Here is a 14,216-nt window from a genome sequence, read left to right as displayed (position 1 = left end):
TCATTTGAATCTCATGGCATACCAACGCTCATCTTCACCCATCGTCCTCATCCCACCCACCACCGACCTCCGCCCAGCCACAGCGCCATCTCTGCCCACCACCTTCCCCACACTGCCTCAGCTCCCTAGCCTTCGCGCCATCCTCCCGCCAACACCGCGCAGTAAAGTCATCGCTCACAGTAACCAGCTCTCCATCGTGCGTCCATGTCAAGGACGTCACCTCCTTGCTATGCCCTCTGGTTAGAGCTGTACCCTGTTCGTAGGACGAGATGTGACCAGCTTTGTCGTTCTTCTTAGGATCAAGCATCGGGACAGATGGTAGACCATCTTCCTCGTCGTCTTCATCCATACCTGCACGTTCCCGCTCAGGCAGGTGTCCCTCGTCAGTCGGGAACAGCACCGCACAGTTGTCCGAGCTTCCGACCGCAAGCATCTCGCCTTTGTCGCCCTTCGCGTGCCGGATGGAGGACTTGATGTAGAAACTGCCCATTCGCAGTGAAGGATGTCTGTATGCATGGAGTGGAGCGATGCCCGGCTTCGTACTCCTCGCAGTACGGGAGTTGTGAGTTGAATTCGCCAGTTCAGGCGCGCATCCGAGGAGCAGGTGGTTGGTAGAGTAAGCGTACACTGCGCCGTCTCTACACGCAGTGTAAAGCCGAGCACCGTCTGTCGACCATGACATGGAGTTGACGCCATAGTTGCGGGTTCGTAGATGACTTGGAGGCAGAAGCGTGGTAGAGACCGGTGTGGCGAGACTTCTCCTGCTCGCGTTTCGAAGGTCCCACAGCTTGACCGACGAATTGTACTCGCTCGCAGTAACGAGTAGGTGCTCGCGCCCGTTGGGTAGATGTTGAATGGAGGTTATGGACACGCCGCTGTCGCCAGTCGCAGCTGGCGTGGTCGGCCGATACGCAGGCGCCACGTTCAGTCTGTGTTTTGAGTATTGCACCGTGGGTTGGACCCCGCCGTCGTCAACATTGCGTGCAAAGGCAGACCGCAGTGTCGCGATAGACCCTCTCCCACCGCACCGTAAGTCCCACACCTGGACAGTCCCGTCTCTGCTGCTCGTCGTGATGATGTTGTCGTCCTTGGGTTGGAAGCGTACCTGCTTCACACTGCTCGTATGTCCCGACAGGATGGACATCGTCTTTTGAGTATGCATGTCGATAATGCGTGCTGTCTGATCTCCACTAGCAGTCGCCAGCATGTAGTCGTCAGAGCTGAAGTTGATGTCCATGATAGCATTGTGGTGAGGGCGGAACTCCACATGTGGCACGCTGAAGTTCGACATTGGCGAAGAATCAACCAGTCGTACTCGTCCTTCTTCCTCTCCAATTGCGATAAGAGAGTTGGTCCTGCAGCTCGCAGTGCAGAAAGGTATTGCAGTTCCAGTAAAGTAATGTATGTCGTTGGGCGTTGAAGCGAAGTTTTCAGTTTCTGCTCGCCACTCCACGCAATGGTCGGCCTTCCTTCTTCCTCGAGAGAGCGCATCGAAGCCACCGAAGCTGCGTTGAAGGATACCTGCACTGCTGTTCGTCTGACGTAGTTGCTTCACTGGTTTGGGGAAAGGCTTCAGGTCCTCCAGGAGATGGGCAAAGTCATCCTCATCGGAGATGGCTGGAGAACTTGGTACATCCTCAAGGACATGAACATTGTCTGTGACATGGACACGCTTCAAGGGTGAAGACTGCGGTGGGGAACTTCCGACATTGAAGGAGTGCTTTCGGCGCTTGGATGGCCGTTCGGAGAGGGCATCCACCCCAAGCTCCTCGTCCTCAAGACGTCGAAGTGCGGCCGGGTGGCGGTTACGATTGGCTCCATTCTTGGTGATGTCGCGAAGCTGCCGGCCGGCTTTGGATTGCCTCCCTCGGCGAGAAGACAGAGAGCTTCGTGGCGTGAAGAACTTCGTAAATCTCTTGGGCGTGACTGTTGGTGGCTTCTTCGGCTTGTGGTTGTGCACGATTGGTGAGGATGCTAGATTCTCCTGGTCGTCCAGTATTTTGTGCTGCTCGTAGCTGCTGCTCTGTGAAGAATACAATGGCTCGTCCGCCATGGTGGTCGCTGGTACAATGCAACGCTGCGTATGATCGAGGCAAATGAGATGAGGTCGAGGACGAGAACGCGTTTTGGAGACGCGACCTAAATTGCCAAGCCGCCAGCAGCCGTTGAATTAAGCGTTGCCCAAAGCTCGGCCGAGGTGAAATCTTGGGTCGACTTTTTCGAGAATTTCTAGGACCGCAGCCAACAGAGCTACACAACAGCCATGGCGACGACGAAGAGGAAGGCGGTGACCGACGAGCGGCCGAACAAGAAGGTCAAGCCTACAGATGCGAGCGAGAAGCAAGCCAAAGCGACAAAGCCCACGAAGCCAGCAAAGCCGCAAGCAGAGGTCTCTTCCGAACGAAAAGCTGTGCCGAAGTCAGTATTACAGCAGGAAGATCGAGCCTTTCCCCGTGGTGGCGGTAGCGTCTTGACACCCATCGAGCAGAAGCAGATCAAGGTGCAAGCCGAACGAGATGTGCTGTTCGAGCAGCAGACGGGCAAGCCAACGGCAGACGAGAACGGTGATGGAGAGCTTTTCGATGAAGGCGCCAGCGCAGCGGCAAAGAAGAAGCAAAAGAGGAAGAAGGCCGGCGATGAGGATGTCAAGCAGGTCTCCACTCTCAAGGTCCAGGGTCTGAGCTACAAGAACTTGTCTATTGGAAGTGTCCTGTTGGGATATGTCACGGCTGTCACCAGTCGAGACGTGGAGCTGGCGCTTGCGAACAACCTTTCAGGATATGTACCAATAACGGCCGTCTCAGAGAACCTCAATGCGCGCATAGAGAGGCTACTGGAGACCGATGGACAAGCTGAAGAAGAGGACGACGACGAGGACATTGACATGAAAGACCTCTTCTACGCTGGACAATGGCTGCGCGCGACTGTCACGGCTACAACATCGGCGCCGACAGAGAGCAGCGGGACAAGCAAGCGGCATATTGAGCTGTCGGTGGACCCGCGTAAGGTCAATGGAGGGCTTGATTCGAGCAGTGTCGTACAAAACAGCTTGATTCAGGCATCCGTACGAAGCGTGGAGGACCATGGACTTGTAATGGAGCTTGGTCTCTCAAGCCCAAAACTCAGCGGATTCATAAGCAAGAAGGACCTGGGTACGGCGTATGAGCTTGAGGACGTAGAGGAAGGTCAAGTCATGCTGTGCTTGGTAACTGGCAAGGGCAGCAATGGCAATGTGCTCAACCTAAGCCCTGGAGCAGTCCCTCGCTCGGCGATCGCAGAAGGCAAACAAGCACCTGCTGTGAGCGAAGCACCTACGGTTGAAGGGTTCCAGCCTGGAACGGCAGTCGACGTGCTCGTGACCGACAACAGCCCCGCCGGGGTCGCTGGAAAAGTCATGGGTATGCTCGATGTTACAGCAGATCTGGCTCACTGTGGTGCGGGCTTATCTGGGGATGACATTAACAAGAAGTACAAGGTCGGCAGCAAAGTCCGAGGACGCATTATCTGGGCTCTACCTCAGGACGATGGCAGCCGTAGGGTCGGTGTTTCGCTGTTGGACCATGTTCTCACCATGCCCGCACCTCCATCAAAGCTGCCAAGTAACGCGAGTGCAAAGCTCAAGGCTCAATCGACTTCGCTGCAGCAACATCATCCGCTTTCCTCCATCGTTGAAGATGCCAAGGTGATCCACGTCACCCCAAATCGTGGTCTGTACATGCAGCTCTCTTTTTCCCGGACGAAGGAACCAGCGAAGGCTTTTGCGCACATATCGCAGATATCCGATGACCGTATCGATACCCTGACGTCTTCCATTGGCAAATACAAGGTCGATTCGACGCACAGCGCTCGCATCATCGCTTACAGCCCCATCGACAACCTCTACCGAGTAGCACTGAAGCCCTCGATCCTGGAACAACAGTTCCTACGAATCGAAGATCTCAAGGTTGGCGAAAATGTCAAGGGCAAAGTCGAGCGGTTGATCCTGGGTGCCAAAGGCGTCACGGGCGTGCTTGTGAAGTTGAGTGATGGGGTGACTGGCCTCGTGCCGGAGATCCATTTGAGTGACACTCACCTGGAGCACCCCGAGCGAAAGTTCAAAGAAGGATTTCCTGTCAAAGCGCGGGTGCTCAGCGTGGATTTGGAGAAGAGGCATGTTCGTTTGACACTGAAGAAGTCGCTCGTCAATGATGACTCCTCGGCATCAATATGGAAGGAGTATGCCTCTTTGAAGCCTGGCATGGAAGGCAAAGGCACTGTCGTCAACATATTGCAAGCCGGTGCTGCTGTGCAGTTCTTTGGCAACGTGCGCGCGTGGCTACCTGTCGCTGAAATGAGCGAGACTTTCATTGAGCGACCAGAGAAGCACTTGCGCTTGGGGCAGACAGTCAACGTCCGGATACTGTCGGTCGACCCAGAGGCTCAGCAGATGAAGGTCTCCTGCAAAGATCCTGCCGAATTTGATGCTGCGCTTGAGGAAGCTTGGGAGAGCACAGCCGGCGGCCAAACCGTTTCAGGCAGAGTCACCGAGAAGAGCCCAGAGTCTGTCACGGTCGAGCTTCCCAGTGGACTCAAAGGCACAATTCGCGTTGGCCATCTGAGCGATTCTGCCACTGCTGATCCTGAGAAGGCCTTGAAGAAGGTACACATTGAGAAGACGCTCGCTGAGCTGGTCGTGCTCCACAGACTTGAGCGCAGCCGGCATGTACTGCTTACTAGGAAGTCCAGTATGGTCAAGGAAGCGAAGGCGGGCGACTTGATCACTTCTTTCGCGGATGCCGTGGTAGGCAAGAAGGTCCATGGGTTCGTCCGCAACGTCACGCCGGAAGGAGTCTACACAGAATTTGCCGGTGGTATAGTTGGCTTGCTGCCGAAGAGCCAACTGGTACCTGAGATGCTGGGCCAGGCTGCCTTCGGTCTTGTCAAAGATCAGTCAATCAATGTCTGGGTCTCAAACGTTGATGCTACAAGGGAACGCATCTCTCTTAGCATGCGAGAGCCAGCGCCTTCCATTGAGGAGAACAAAGAACACGTGCCGGCAGCACTCGAGATTGTTAACCCTGCTGATCCGACAGTGAGGTCCTTGGTCGACCTCTCACTCGGCAGGATCACAAAGGCTCGCGTGACTGGCATTAAGGCAAGCCAGATCAACGTGCGCTTGGCAGACAAGATCCAAGGGCGAGTCGACGTCAGCGAAGCTTTCGACTCATGGGATGGCATTCGGAACAAGAAGGCACCGATCCAAAAGTTCAAGGCAAACGATATCATCGATGTCAAGATTCTGGGCGTTCATGATGCGAGAAACCATCGCTTCCTGCCTATCACGCATCGACAGAGCGGCGTGCCGGTGTTTGAGCTTTCGGCGAAGAAGAGCCGGATCCAGAACAGAGACGAGAGTGGACTGACCATGGATTCGATAAAGCAAGGCTCGCAACACATAGCGTTCGTGAATAACCATGGCGACCGTTGCGTGTGGGTCAATTTGTCACCGAACGTCCGTGGCAGAGTCGCCTTGATGGACCTCTCAGACGATGCTGGTCAGCTTCAGAATTTGGAGAAGAACTTTCCAATCGGTTGCGCTTTGGAGGTCACTGTCAAGAGCGTGGATGCTGCAAACAACAAGCTTGACCTTATAGCGAAAGTGAGAAGCTCTGCTGAAGAGTTGACGCTTGAGACCATCTCACCTGGCATGATCCTCGCTGGACGAATTACGAGGGTCAACGAGCGGTCCGTGACGGTACAGCTTTCGGACAACCTTGGCGCTCCTGTGCCGCTTGTTGAGATCGGTGATGACTACGACGACCTGAAGCTGGCTCAGTACAATAAGAACGACATCGTCCGCGTGGGCATCATTGACGTTGATGCACCCAATAAGCGGCTCTACTTGACCCTACGACCCTCGAAGATGCTCAGCTCCAGCTTGCCGGTCAAGGATCCACAAGTCACCAGCTACTCGCAGCTCAAGCCCGGGCAGCTGGTCCGAGGCTTCGTCAAGTATGTCGCCGAGAAGGGCGTCTACGTCTCGCTCGGCGCGAAGATCGATGCTTTGGTTCGCATCTCCGACCTGAGCGACCAGTACATCAAGGACTGGAAGAGCATCGTCGAAGTTGATCAGCTTGTGCAAGGGAGGCTGCTCTCTGTGGACGCAGATGCGAAGCACGCACTACTGAGCTTGAAAGCATCTCACGTAGATGAGAACTTCAAGCCACCTGTGACGATGACTGACCTGACGCCAGGCATGATCGTAACAGGTAAGGTTCGCAAAGTGGAAGACTTTGGTGCATTCATCGATATCGATAACACGCAGCCTAGATTGTCTGGTCTGTGCCATAGGAGTGAAGTGGCAGCGAAGCGGGTTGAGGATGTGCGCAATCTATACTCTGCTGGCGATGTGGTGAAGGCGAAGGTTTTGGCTGTTGATGTGGAGGCGAGGAAAATCAGCCTTGGGCTTAAGGCTAGCTACTTTGCTAACGGAGAAGACGATGTGGAGATGGAAGATAATGAAGACGATTACAGCGGTGTCGAGGTGGATGGCATAGCCTTGCGGGATGAGAGTGAAGATGAAGATGTAGACATGGATATAGATGGCGGCATTGAGTTGGAAGATGTGGAGGATGCCGAAAGCGGAGAGGATGCTTCTGAAAGCGACGAGGAGATGGATGAGGACGAACCAAAGCCGACTGGTGGTCTTAAGACAAACGGCTTCGACTGGAATGGAGGCAATGGTGCCGCAACTGCTGCTGAAGCGGCTTCCGACTCTGAAGCAGATGCAGCACCCAAGAAGCGCAAGCGCAACAAACCCGAGATCAAGGTCGACATGACCGGCGACCTAGACAAGTACGGATCTCGCAGCGTCAGCGACTTCGAGCGACAGCTACTTGGCCAACCCAACGACTCTGGCCTCTGGATCCAGTACATGGCCTTCCAGCTCGAACTCAGCGAAGTACAGCGGGCTCGCGAGATTGCTGAGCGTGCCTTGCGAACGATCCACATCCGCGAGCTGGATGAGAAAGCCAACGTCTGGATCGCATGGATGAACCTGGAAGTCGAGTACGGCGATGAGGAACGAGTCGAAGACGTCTTCAAGCAGGCTTGCCAGGTTCAGGATCCACTCGAGATGCACCAGAAGCTCGCATCGATCTACATCGACTCCGGCAAGCATGACAAGGCAGATGCGGTCTTCGAGAAGATCGTAGGCAACAAAGCTTTCCGGGCGAGCCAAGATGTGTGGGTCAACTATGCGAGCTTCTTGATGGATTCGCTGAAGTCTCCGGACAAGGCTCGGTCGCTGCTTGATCGAGCGCTGCAGTCTATCTCATTGCCTAATGAGCAGCGCTCGCTGACTTCACGCTTCGCGGCTCTAGAGTTCAAGGCGGCAAACGGCAATGCTGAGCGCGGGCGCACGATGTTCGAGGCTTTGCTGTCTGAATGGCCGAAGTGGAGCTCAGGCTGGGATACGTTCGTCGACCTTGAGCGCTCTAGGCTGTCGCATGCGACTACTGCAGAGGCCAAGTCGGATGCGAAAGAGAAGGTCCGAGCATTGCACGAGCGCATTGCGTCGCAGAAGATGAAGAAGCGCAGGGCTCGTTTCGTCTTCAAGCGCTGGATGCAGTTCGAGGAAGAAGAGGGTACTGCGAAGACTGCGGAGAGAGTGAAGGCGCTGGAGAAAGCGTATGAGGAGGCGCAGCAGGCGATGGATGGGGAGTAGAGGTATTTACGAGTGTACCTTGTTGAGCTGAGGCAACAAGACCAACTTACTACATTGATTCGTGACTCCGCTCTTGCTGCTACCACATCTCCAGGCCTCCGATCCTCGTGGTGTCTGCCTTGAAGGATTTGTCTGCCTTCCAACATCGCCAAGCCATCTTCCGGCCGGAGAGTGGCATGCTCGCACTCGCTTTCATTCACCGGAGGACACAACAACGGTTCATCACCGTTGGAGGGACGTTCGTGCGACTTATAAATATTGGCCAGCCCGCCAGATTGCGTCGGAAGGTAAGCAGGCAACATCGGTGTCTTGATGCCTGCGCAGCTGGCTGCCGCTTCCGGCATGGCGGTCTCGATGAACCAACATTGTGAATTTACGACGAGGTAGGCACAAATCAGGCGGTATGATGAAGGAGTCAAGTGGGAAAGTATAAGTAGTGCTGTTTCCGCACTTTCTGCGTTTTCAATAATATCAACAATTCTCCAACAAAGACAAGGAATCTCAACAAGAAAAACGAGCAGACAGCAGCAATGGCAGGAAATCAAGACCAGCGAGTCCAAATCGAGGTGAAGGGCGAGGTCGAAGTACTGCTCCCTGCTGAGCGTGCCGTTCTCGCAGTCGAGGTTCGCTACGAGTCCGAGGACAAGGACAAAACCAGTCAAGCAGTCATCTCCTCCGCCAAAGAGGTAAGTACACACTTTTGCCAATCCATTACGACGTCGCGACTCACCTCGCCCAAAGGTCGAAACTGTGCTTCGCTCCATCTCAACACGCACTGGAGACAAAGCACCAACGGCTGACTACTGGTCCCGCACCTCGCTCTCGGAAAGCAGCTACCAAAACTATGACAGCGAGAAGAGAGTCCACCTCGCTCGCGAATACACCGCCAAGATCGATTACTCCGTCTCCATCCAGAACTTCTCCCGTCTCGGCCCCGTGATCCACGACCTCACCGCCATCGCCCACGTCAGCAGCCAAGGCGTCTCCTGGGTCCTGACCACCACGACAATGGAAGCACAGCACAGCAAACTCCGTACCATGGCCGCTAAAAATGCCATGGTTAAAGCGAACGACTACGCTGAAGCTCTTGGTTTCAAGAAAGTCACGGCTGTGGAGATGAGGGAGGCGACGCATTATGTGAGGAGTTCGAATAGAAAGGGCGGCGGTGGGTTGATTCCGGCGGACCCGATGGATACGAGTGCGAGGAACATGATGGAATTGGATTGGGAGGATGTGGGCGTGGAGGCGTTTCAGTATACGCCGGAGGAGGTGAAGATGAGTCAGAGTGTCAATGGGAAGTTCGCGGCGGAGTAAGGCGGTGGTGAATAAGGATTGACGTGGTGGAGATAGTGAAGATTGGTCGGTGGGAGAGGATGAACAGGCCAGATCGATAGAACTTGGAGGGATACAGTGTTAGTTGGTTGAGGCGTATTCACTCTTTTAGCAGCTCGCAACCATAAAACAAAATCTTGGCTTGGAAAGAAGAGATTCTACAACTGCGTCATTCATCTTTTGCATCGTGATCGAGCCTTGCATCATCATCGTATGCTGCTTTCTGTAGCAAATGCTGAGCCAAAAAGCTCAGCAGATAGAACCCATTCCTTTTCTCGTCCTCCAGCAGCAGGACGCACTAGACTGCTCTATGAAGCCATTCCCTTCTCAGTTGGAGCCAGTATCTCCACCAGATTAGGTATACACCTCCTCCGTCAACGAGTTCAACGAAAGCCCCTCCTTCGCAATATCCTCTTGCTTCAGGAACATCAACGGCATCTCCACCAACGTCCCCCTAACCCGACTCAGAATCTCCTTGACCTCATGCAACCCCTTCTCACCCTGGCTAAACTCCTCCTTCACCACGTGCCCGATCTTCCACGTCGCAGGCTTCTCCTGCTTCCCCTGCTGCTTCTCCTTGTTCGCCTCCTGCGGCTTGAAGTACTTCTCGTAGTAGTCATCGTACTGCTTCCAGTTCTTCGCCGAGTCGTCCGGGACGGGGTGGAAGACGCGGCGGAAGGCCTCGGTGTTGTTGCGGGCGGTGGTCTTCCAAAGTTTAAGGAACGAGGGTGAGACGGGGTCGGCGACGGCTTGGTCTTCGCGGCTGCCCCAGTCGTACTTGTTCGGATCTTGGCCGATCGGGAAGAAGTTGGCGTCGGGGCGCCGGTAGTCTTGTGCTGGGATGAGGCCGAGATGCTTGCGGAAGATCTGGCGACGGAGGGAAGTCGCAAACTTAGAGGCGCGCCAGGGCTTGCCGGCCATGTAGGATTCCACCATGTCTTGGTCTTCAACCAGGATGGCAATCTCCGAGTCGTGAGAGCCCATCTGGGAGCGGTCGTTGAGGTTGGCCGATCCGCAGATGACCTTGCGATCGTCGGCAATGAGCAGCTTGGAGTGGATGTAGAGCTCTTCGGAGACGAACGCGTCCAGCTCAGACTGTGCATCGCCGTCCCATGGCACCTTCCTGATGTCTTCACCATCCAGCATGTAGCACGACGAGACGGAGTCCCAGCTGTGCGACTTGCCGCCATGGACCTCTTTGGCAGCTTCCTGATACTTGTCGTAGGCATCGTCGTTGTGTTTTGGGTTGTGGTGGCCCTTGCCGTACTTCTCGCTCTTTTCTGCGTGAGCGAACTTCTGGTCGTGGCCCTGACGAGCGTCTTCGTAGTTCACGCCCGCTTTGCGTTCCACGTCCTTCATCTTCTCAGACGTGTGGATGCGGTCGTAGTTGCGGAGATTGTAGAAGCGGATGTAGTCCATGGGATCGAATCCAGCCTTGGCCACCTTCTCCATGATGCTGTGGCCTCCTCGGTTGATCGAGTTGTACTGGAACTCCATGATTGCTCGAGTACCAAGAGCATCATCAGCCTTGAGATCTCCAGCAAACGCAGGTACAGAAGGCATGGCGATAATGATCTGCCACTGCTCCCTGTTCTTTGCCGCCTTGATGATGCGGTCTGCAATAGCACCGCCAATCTTGTTGTGCACCGGTGTTTGCTCTGGAGCGGTCGCCGTGATGAAGAACTGGTTTTCGATGTACACGAAGTGTTCTGAGTTCGTGATGGTGTCGATGTAGGCGTTGGCAATGCTGTGCTCGACCGGGACGCCATGAGACCACTCACAGCAGGAACGCATGATCTGGCAGTTCATGCCACCCTGATGGCTGGCAGCGGGATGATCTTCATGGTCTCCACGGTGCTGGCCGCCGTGACGTCCCTGCCGAATCTTCTCACGCTCCATCTCCATCTTCTCATGACCCTCTTGGAGCATTCTACGCCCCTCGTCTCGCACGTGACCGCCTTTGCCGACGCGCTCCCTGCCCTCCTCAAGATGCTTGCGACCCTTTTCATACTGATCTTCCATCTTCTTCTTGAAACCCTCGTAATGTCCTTGACCTTCAGGTTCCGCACCTCCAGTAGCCTGGTAGGGTTCACCAATGATACCGACGCGGCTCTCTTGGAAGACGATGGGGTGGTAGCGAGGGTCATCTCTCGACGAATATTTCTCAAAATAGATGTAGTTCCATCGCTGGGCGAAGTGGGCCCTCAGATCCTCAACAACTGGTCCTCGCAGCGAGATGGACACATCGCTCCATCCCATGCGTGAGTTGAACTTGCGGTCCAGCTTATTGTTCTGCCAGTTGGAGACGTCGGAGAAGTCCATGATACGGGCATTGTTGTAGTCTTGGCCTGGGAAGACGATTGAGTCGAGATCGCCGGGATGGGCGTCCGCAATGGGATGATCGTTTGTGTCCCACCTGCCGTAGCAGAGATCGAGTCCGCCCATGAAAGCAATCTTGCCGTCGACCGCACACAGCTTCTCGTGGTGGGCCCAGTACAAGACAGTACCCTCTGAGACACCGTAGATGCCCTTCAAAGCGTCTCCAGGCAGTGACGCCAGCTTGGAAGCATTCGTACCACTCTGTTTGATGCGTTGCCACGTGTCCGAAGTGATCGTCTGCTGGTCCGGCAGATGATCCGGGTGCCTGAAGACTTTGATGTTGCCCTTGGTTGGGTCGTTGTCCTCGAGCCAGTGTTTGGTGTGGTAGGAGGAGAGAGTCAATGCTTGGGTGACCTCCTTGTAGACAATGACGTGGATCTTCACGCCACGCTTAGCGGCAGCAAAGAGCATCTTGTCAAGGCGGTACTGCTCGTTCTTCGCCGGCGGTCTCCGCAGGTACAACTCGGGCGAGAGCCACCAGTCCAGGATCCAGATCTCGTGCTGAGCCTGCTCTAACGCCACCGAGACTGCCCACATGTAGGCAGCGCCATCGACGTGCCTAGCAAAGCAGTTAATAACAGGTCCTGGTTGCATGCAGTGGGATGGGATACCATTTCACAGAGTTGCCCTCACGCTGCGGTGCAAACGACTGAAACCGATGCAGATGGTGGTGTTCGTTCTGGTCATCAGAGCACACGCCCGAATGGTGACTATGAGCATGAGTGGTAGCCTTGCCGCCTCCGAACCCACTGCCAACGGAGCTCACGGCGCCCTTCATTTTATCAAACATGAACGACATGATGGCGGAGTGTTAGGTAGTTGAAAGCTTCTGGAAGTACTGGCTGTCAATATGGTCTTCGAATGAGCGATCGAACGCAAGTTGTCGAAGTCGATTGAGCTGTCCACGTAGCTTCAGCTAGTGGAAGAAGTGGTGGTGTCGAAACAAGTGAGGTCGAGAGAGCTTGTATCCCGTGCGCCAAGTTTCCCTGCATATCCTGCCTAAAGGTCTGGAAGCTGGAAGCCGCGACGTCAGCGAGCAGAAGAGCTCCACCATAACCGTGGGGCTGCTCGATCACAAACAACAGGTAGGTATTTGAACGTGGTACATACACGTACGTACAGCTAACATTCACAGCCATACTACGACTCGTTCGTCAGATCATGACTAGCCAACATCGTCCCAGCCCGCTTAATCTTCACGTCCCTACTACCAGACTTCAGCTTCAGCGCAGCCCTGATGTCCTCCAAACTCCTGCTTTCCCACTCCTTGTACTCCATCCCGCTAAACGGCCACAGCACCTTCGCACCACCGTCACGCATCCACTGCGCATTGTCCAACGGAGGCGGCTGGCTCGTCAGCGTGTCGATTTCGTTCGCGAGCTCCTGGCAGTAGGCGTCGAGTGGCAAGTCGTTGACATCGAGTCCGAATGGATTCTCCAGCTCGCGACCAATCTGTGCTATACCGAGGATGATGTAGCCCGCCAGCATCGTACCCGGGATTGTGCTTGAAAGCTGTCAGCAGGGCAAGGTGGGTATGGTTCGGAGAATACTTACACCCAATGCAGGTACTTTACCAATTGGAACGGCAGGGTGAGGACATATGCCCAGGTGATTTGCGAAATGGAGATCGAGTAAGCGACTGGCAGAGGCGTGTTGACGACACGCTCACAACCGCTGAGGACGTCCGTCAAAGAGGCCAGAAGTCCAGTCGCCTGAACTTGGTGAGTGCCGATTGTCACGTTCTTGTCCGTGTAGAGGTTCTCAAAGTAGGCGGCCAAGTAAGTCAAGATCTCCAACGGTGTATTCCCGAGATTCTCCTTCGCGCGCTTGACGAGCTTCCTTGGATTGCTTTCAGCAAAGGAGTGCCCAAGATGCTGCCCAGCAGACTTCCAAGACGACACTTTGCGTTCGCGTAGAGCAGCCTGATCGGCATCTCCGGCCATTGTCTTGACGTTGCAAAGCAGAGGCGCAAGATCCGGGTATTCTATACTCGGCTCGAACCTCAATCGATGCTTGAGCGCCACGGCAAAAGCGTTTATCAAGTTGAGCGCTGCCAGCTTGCCCAGAACATCCGCTTTGCCCAGCTCTTCCGACTCTCCATGCCGCTCCTGCACGTGTATCCAAATCAGCCTGGCGAGGTTGCGGGATGTGAAGAGGAGCTGCGCCCAGTACTTTCGTCCGTCCATGTATCGCTCATATGCCGTCGAGGACCGGAAGGACAGCGACAGACCGACCACGAAGCCGGTCACGGTCAACAGCAAAGACTCGATGCCAAAAGGTGTTACGAATTTGTCGATGCAGGTGATCATTGTCGCCCATGCCGCCAGAAAGCTGAGCGGGATGATCATCTTAGGGAGCACGCTGCCACGGAGACGCATGAAAGCTGGCCATTTCGAGTGGTGATATCCCATTGGTCCTTGGAAATATTCCTCGACATCGAGAGGCATGAACTTCCGCTCATTTTCCTCGAGTTTGGCGGTGGATGCTGAGGACCCGGGGATGCTGTTCGTAGCGAACGTCGACGCTCCCTTCTCTTGCCCCATCATGTTGGCTATGCTTCGCTTTTTCTGGCTATCCTGAGCCGATGCTGTCCTCGTGAAGCAAGTAATGTTCAACAAAGTACTCCAAACTGCCACGCTATTCCAAAAGAACAAAAAGACCAAAAGCAAGACGACTCGACCCAGTGGCTAAAAGGAATGTGGAGGAAAAGAAAGGTGATCATATACGAACAACCAAACCCAAAGAATGCAACCGATCCGCGTCTCGTCTCACCAAAGGTATTTTTACCTACCAGGGACCA

At 54.8% G+C, this 14,216-nt stretch overlaps 5 protein-coding genes across 5 annotated transcripts; 2 read left to right on the top strand and 3 right to left on the bottom strand.

Annotated features, from left to right (window-relative positions):
• Window positions 1-34: 34 nt before the first annotated feature.
• Window positions 35-2,053, bottom strand: LTR77_007415 (uncharacterized protein; the record flags this gene model as incomplete). The annotated part of the gene is made up of 1 exon (XM_064804652.1): window positions 35-2,053. The coding sequence occupies one exon, from the start codon at window positions 2,051-2,053 to the stop codon at window positions 35-37; it is 2,019 nt and encodes a 672-aa protein (XP_064657422.1).
• A 210-nt stretch (window positions 2,054-2,263) lies between these two features.
• On the top strand, window positions 2,264-7,705 carry RRP5 (rRNA biogenesis protein rrp5; the record flags this gene model as incomplete). The annotated part of the gene is made up of 1 exon (XM_064804651.1): window positions 2,264-7,705. The coding sequence occupies one exon, from the start codon at window positions 2,264-2,266 to the stop codon at window positions 7,703-7,705; it is 5,442 nt and encodes a 1,813-aa protein (XP_064657421.1).
• A 530-nt stretch (window positions 7,706-8,235) lies between these two features.
• On the top strand, window positions 8,236-9,019 carry LTR77_007413 (uncharacterized protein; the record flags this gene model as incomplete). Its single annotated transcript, XM_064804650.1, has 2 exons — window positions 8,236-8,391; window positions 8,447-9,019. The coding sequence occupies 2 exons, from the start codon at window positions 8,236-8,238 to the stop codon at window positions 9,017-9,019; spliced, it is 729 nt and encodes a 242-aa protein (XP_064657420.1).
• A 372-nt stretch (window positions 9,020-9,391) lies between these two features.
• Window positions 9,392-12,215, bottom strand: LTR77_007412 (uncharacterized protein; the record flags this gene model as incomplete). The annotated part of the gene is made up of 2 exons (XM_064804649.1): window positions 9,392-11,975; window positions 12,028-12,215. The coding sequence occupies 2 exons, from the start codon at window positions 12,213-12,215 to the stop codon at window positions 9,392-9,394; spliced, it is 2,772 nt and encodes a 923-aa protein (XP_064657419.1).
• Window positions 12,216-12,556: 341 nt separating this feature from the next.
• Window positions 12,557-13,962, bottom strand: LTR77_007411 (uncharacterized protein; the record flags this gene model as incomplete). The annotated part of the gene is made up of 2 exons (XM_064804648.1): window positions 12,557-12,920; window positions 12,971-13,962. The coding sequence occupies 2 exons, from the start codon at window positions 13,960-13,962 to the stop codon at window positions 12,557-12,559; spliced, it is 1,356 nt and encodes a 451-aa protein (XP_064657418.1).
• Window positions 13,963-14,216: the final 254 nt, after the last annotated feature.

This window comes from Saxophila tyrrhenica (genome assembly GCF_035928015.1).
Source record: "Saxophila tyrrhenica strain CCFEE 5935 chromosome Unknown scaffold_11, whole genome shotgun sequence".
NCBI classification, from domain to species: domain Eukaryota; kingdom Fungi; phylum Ascomycota; class Dothideomycetes; order Mycosphaerellales; family Extremaceae; genus Saxophila; species Saxophila tyrrhenica.
This window is presented reverse-complemented; position numbering and strand designations above follow the sequence as displayed.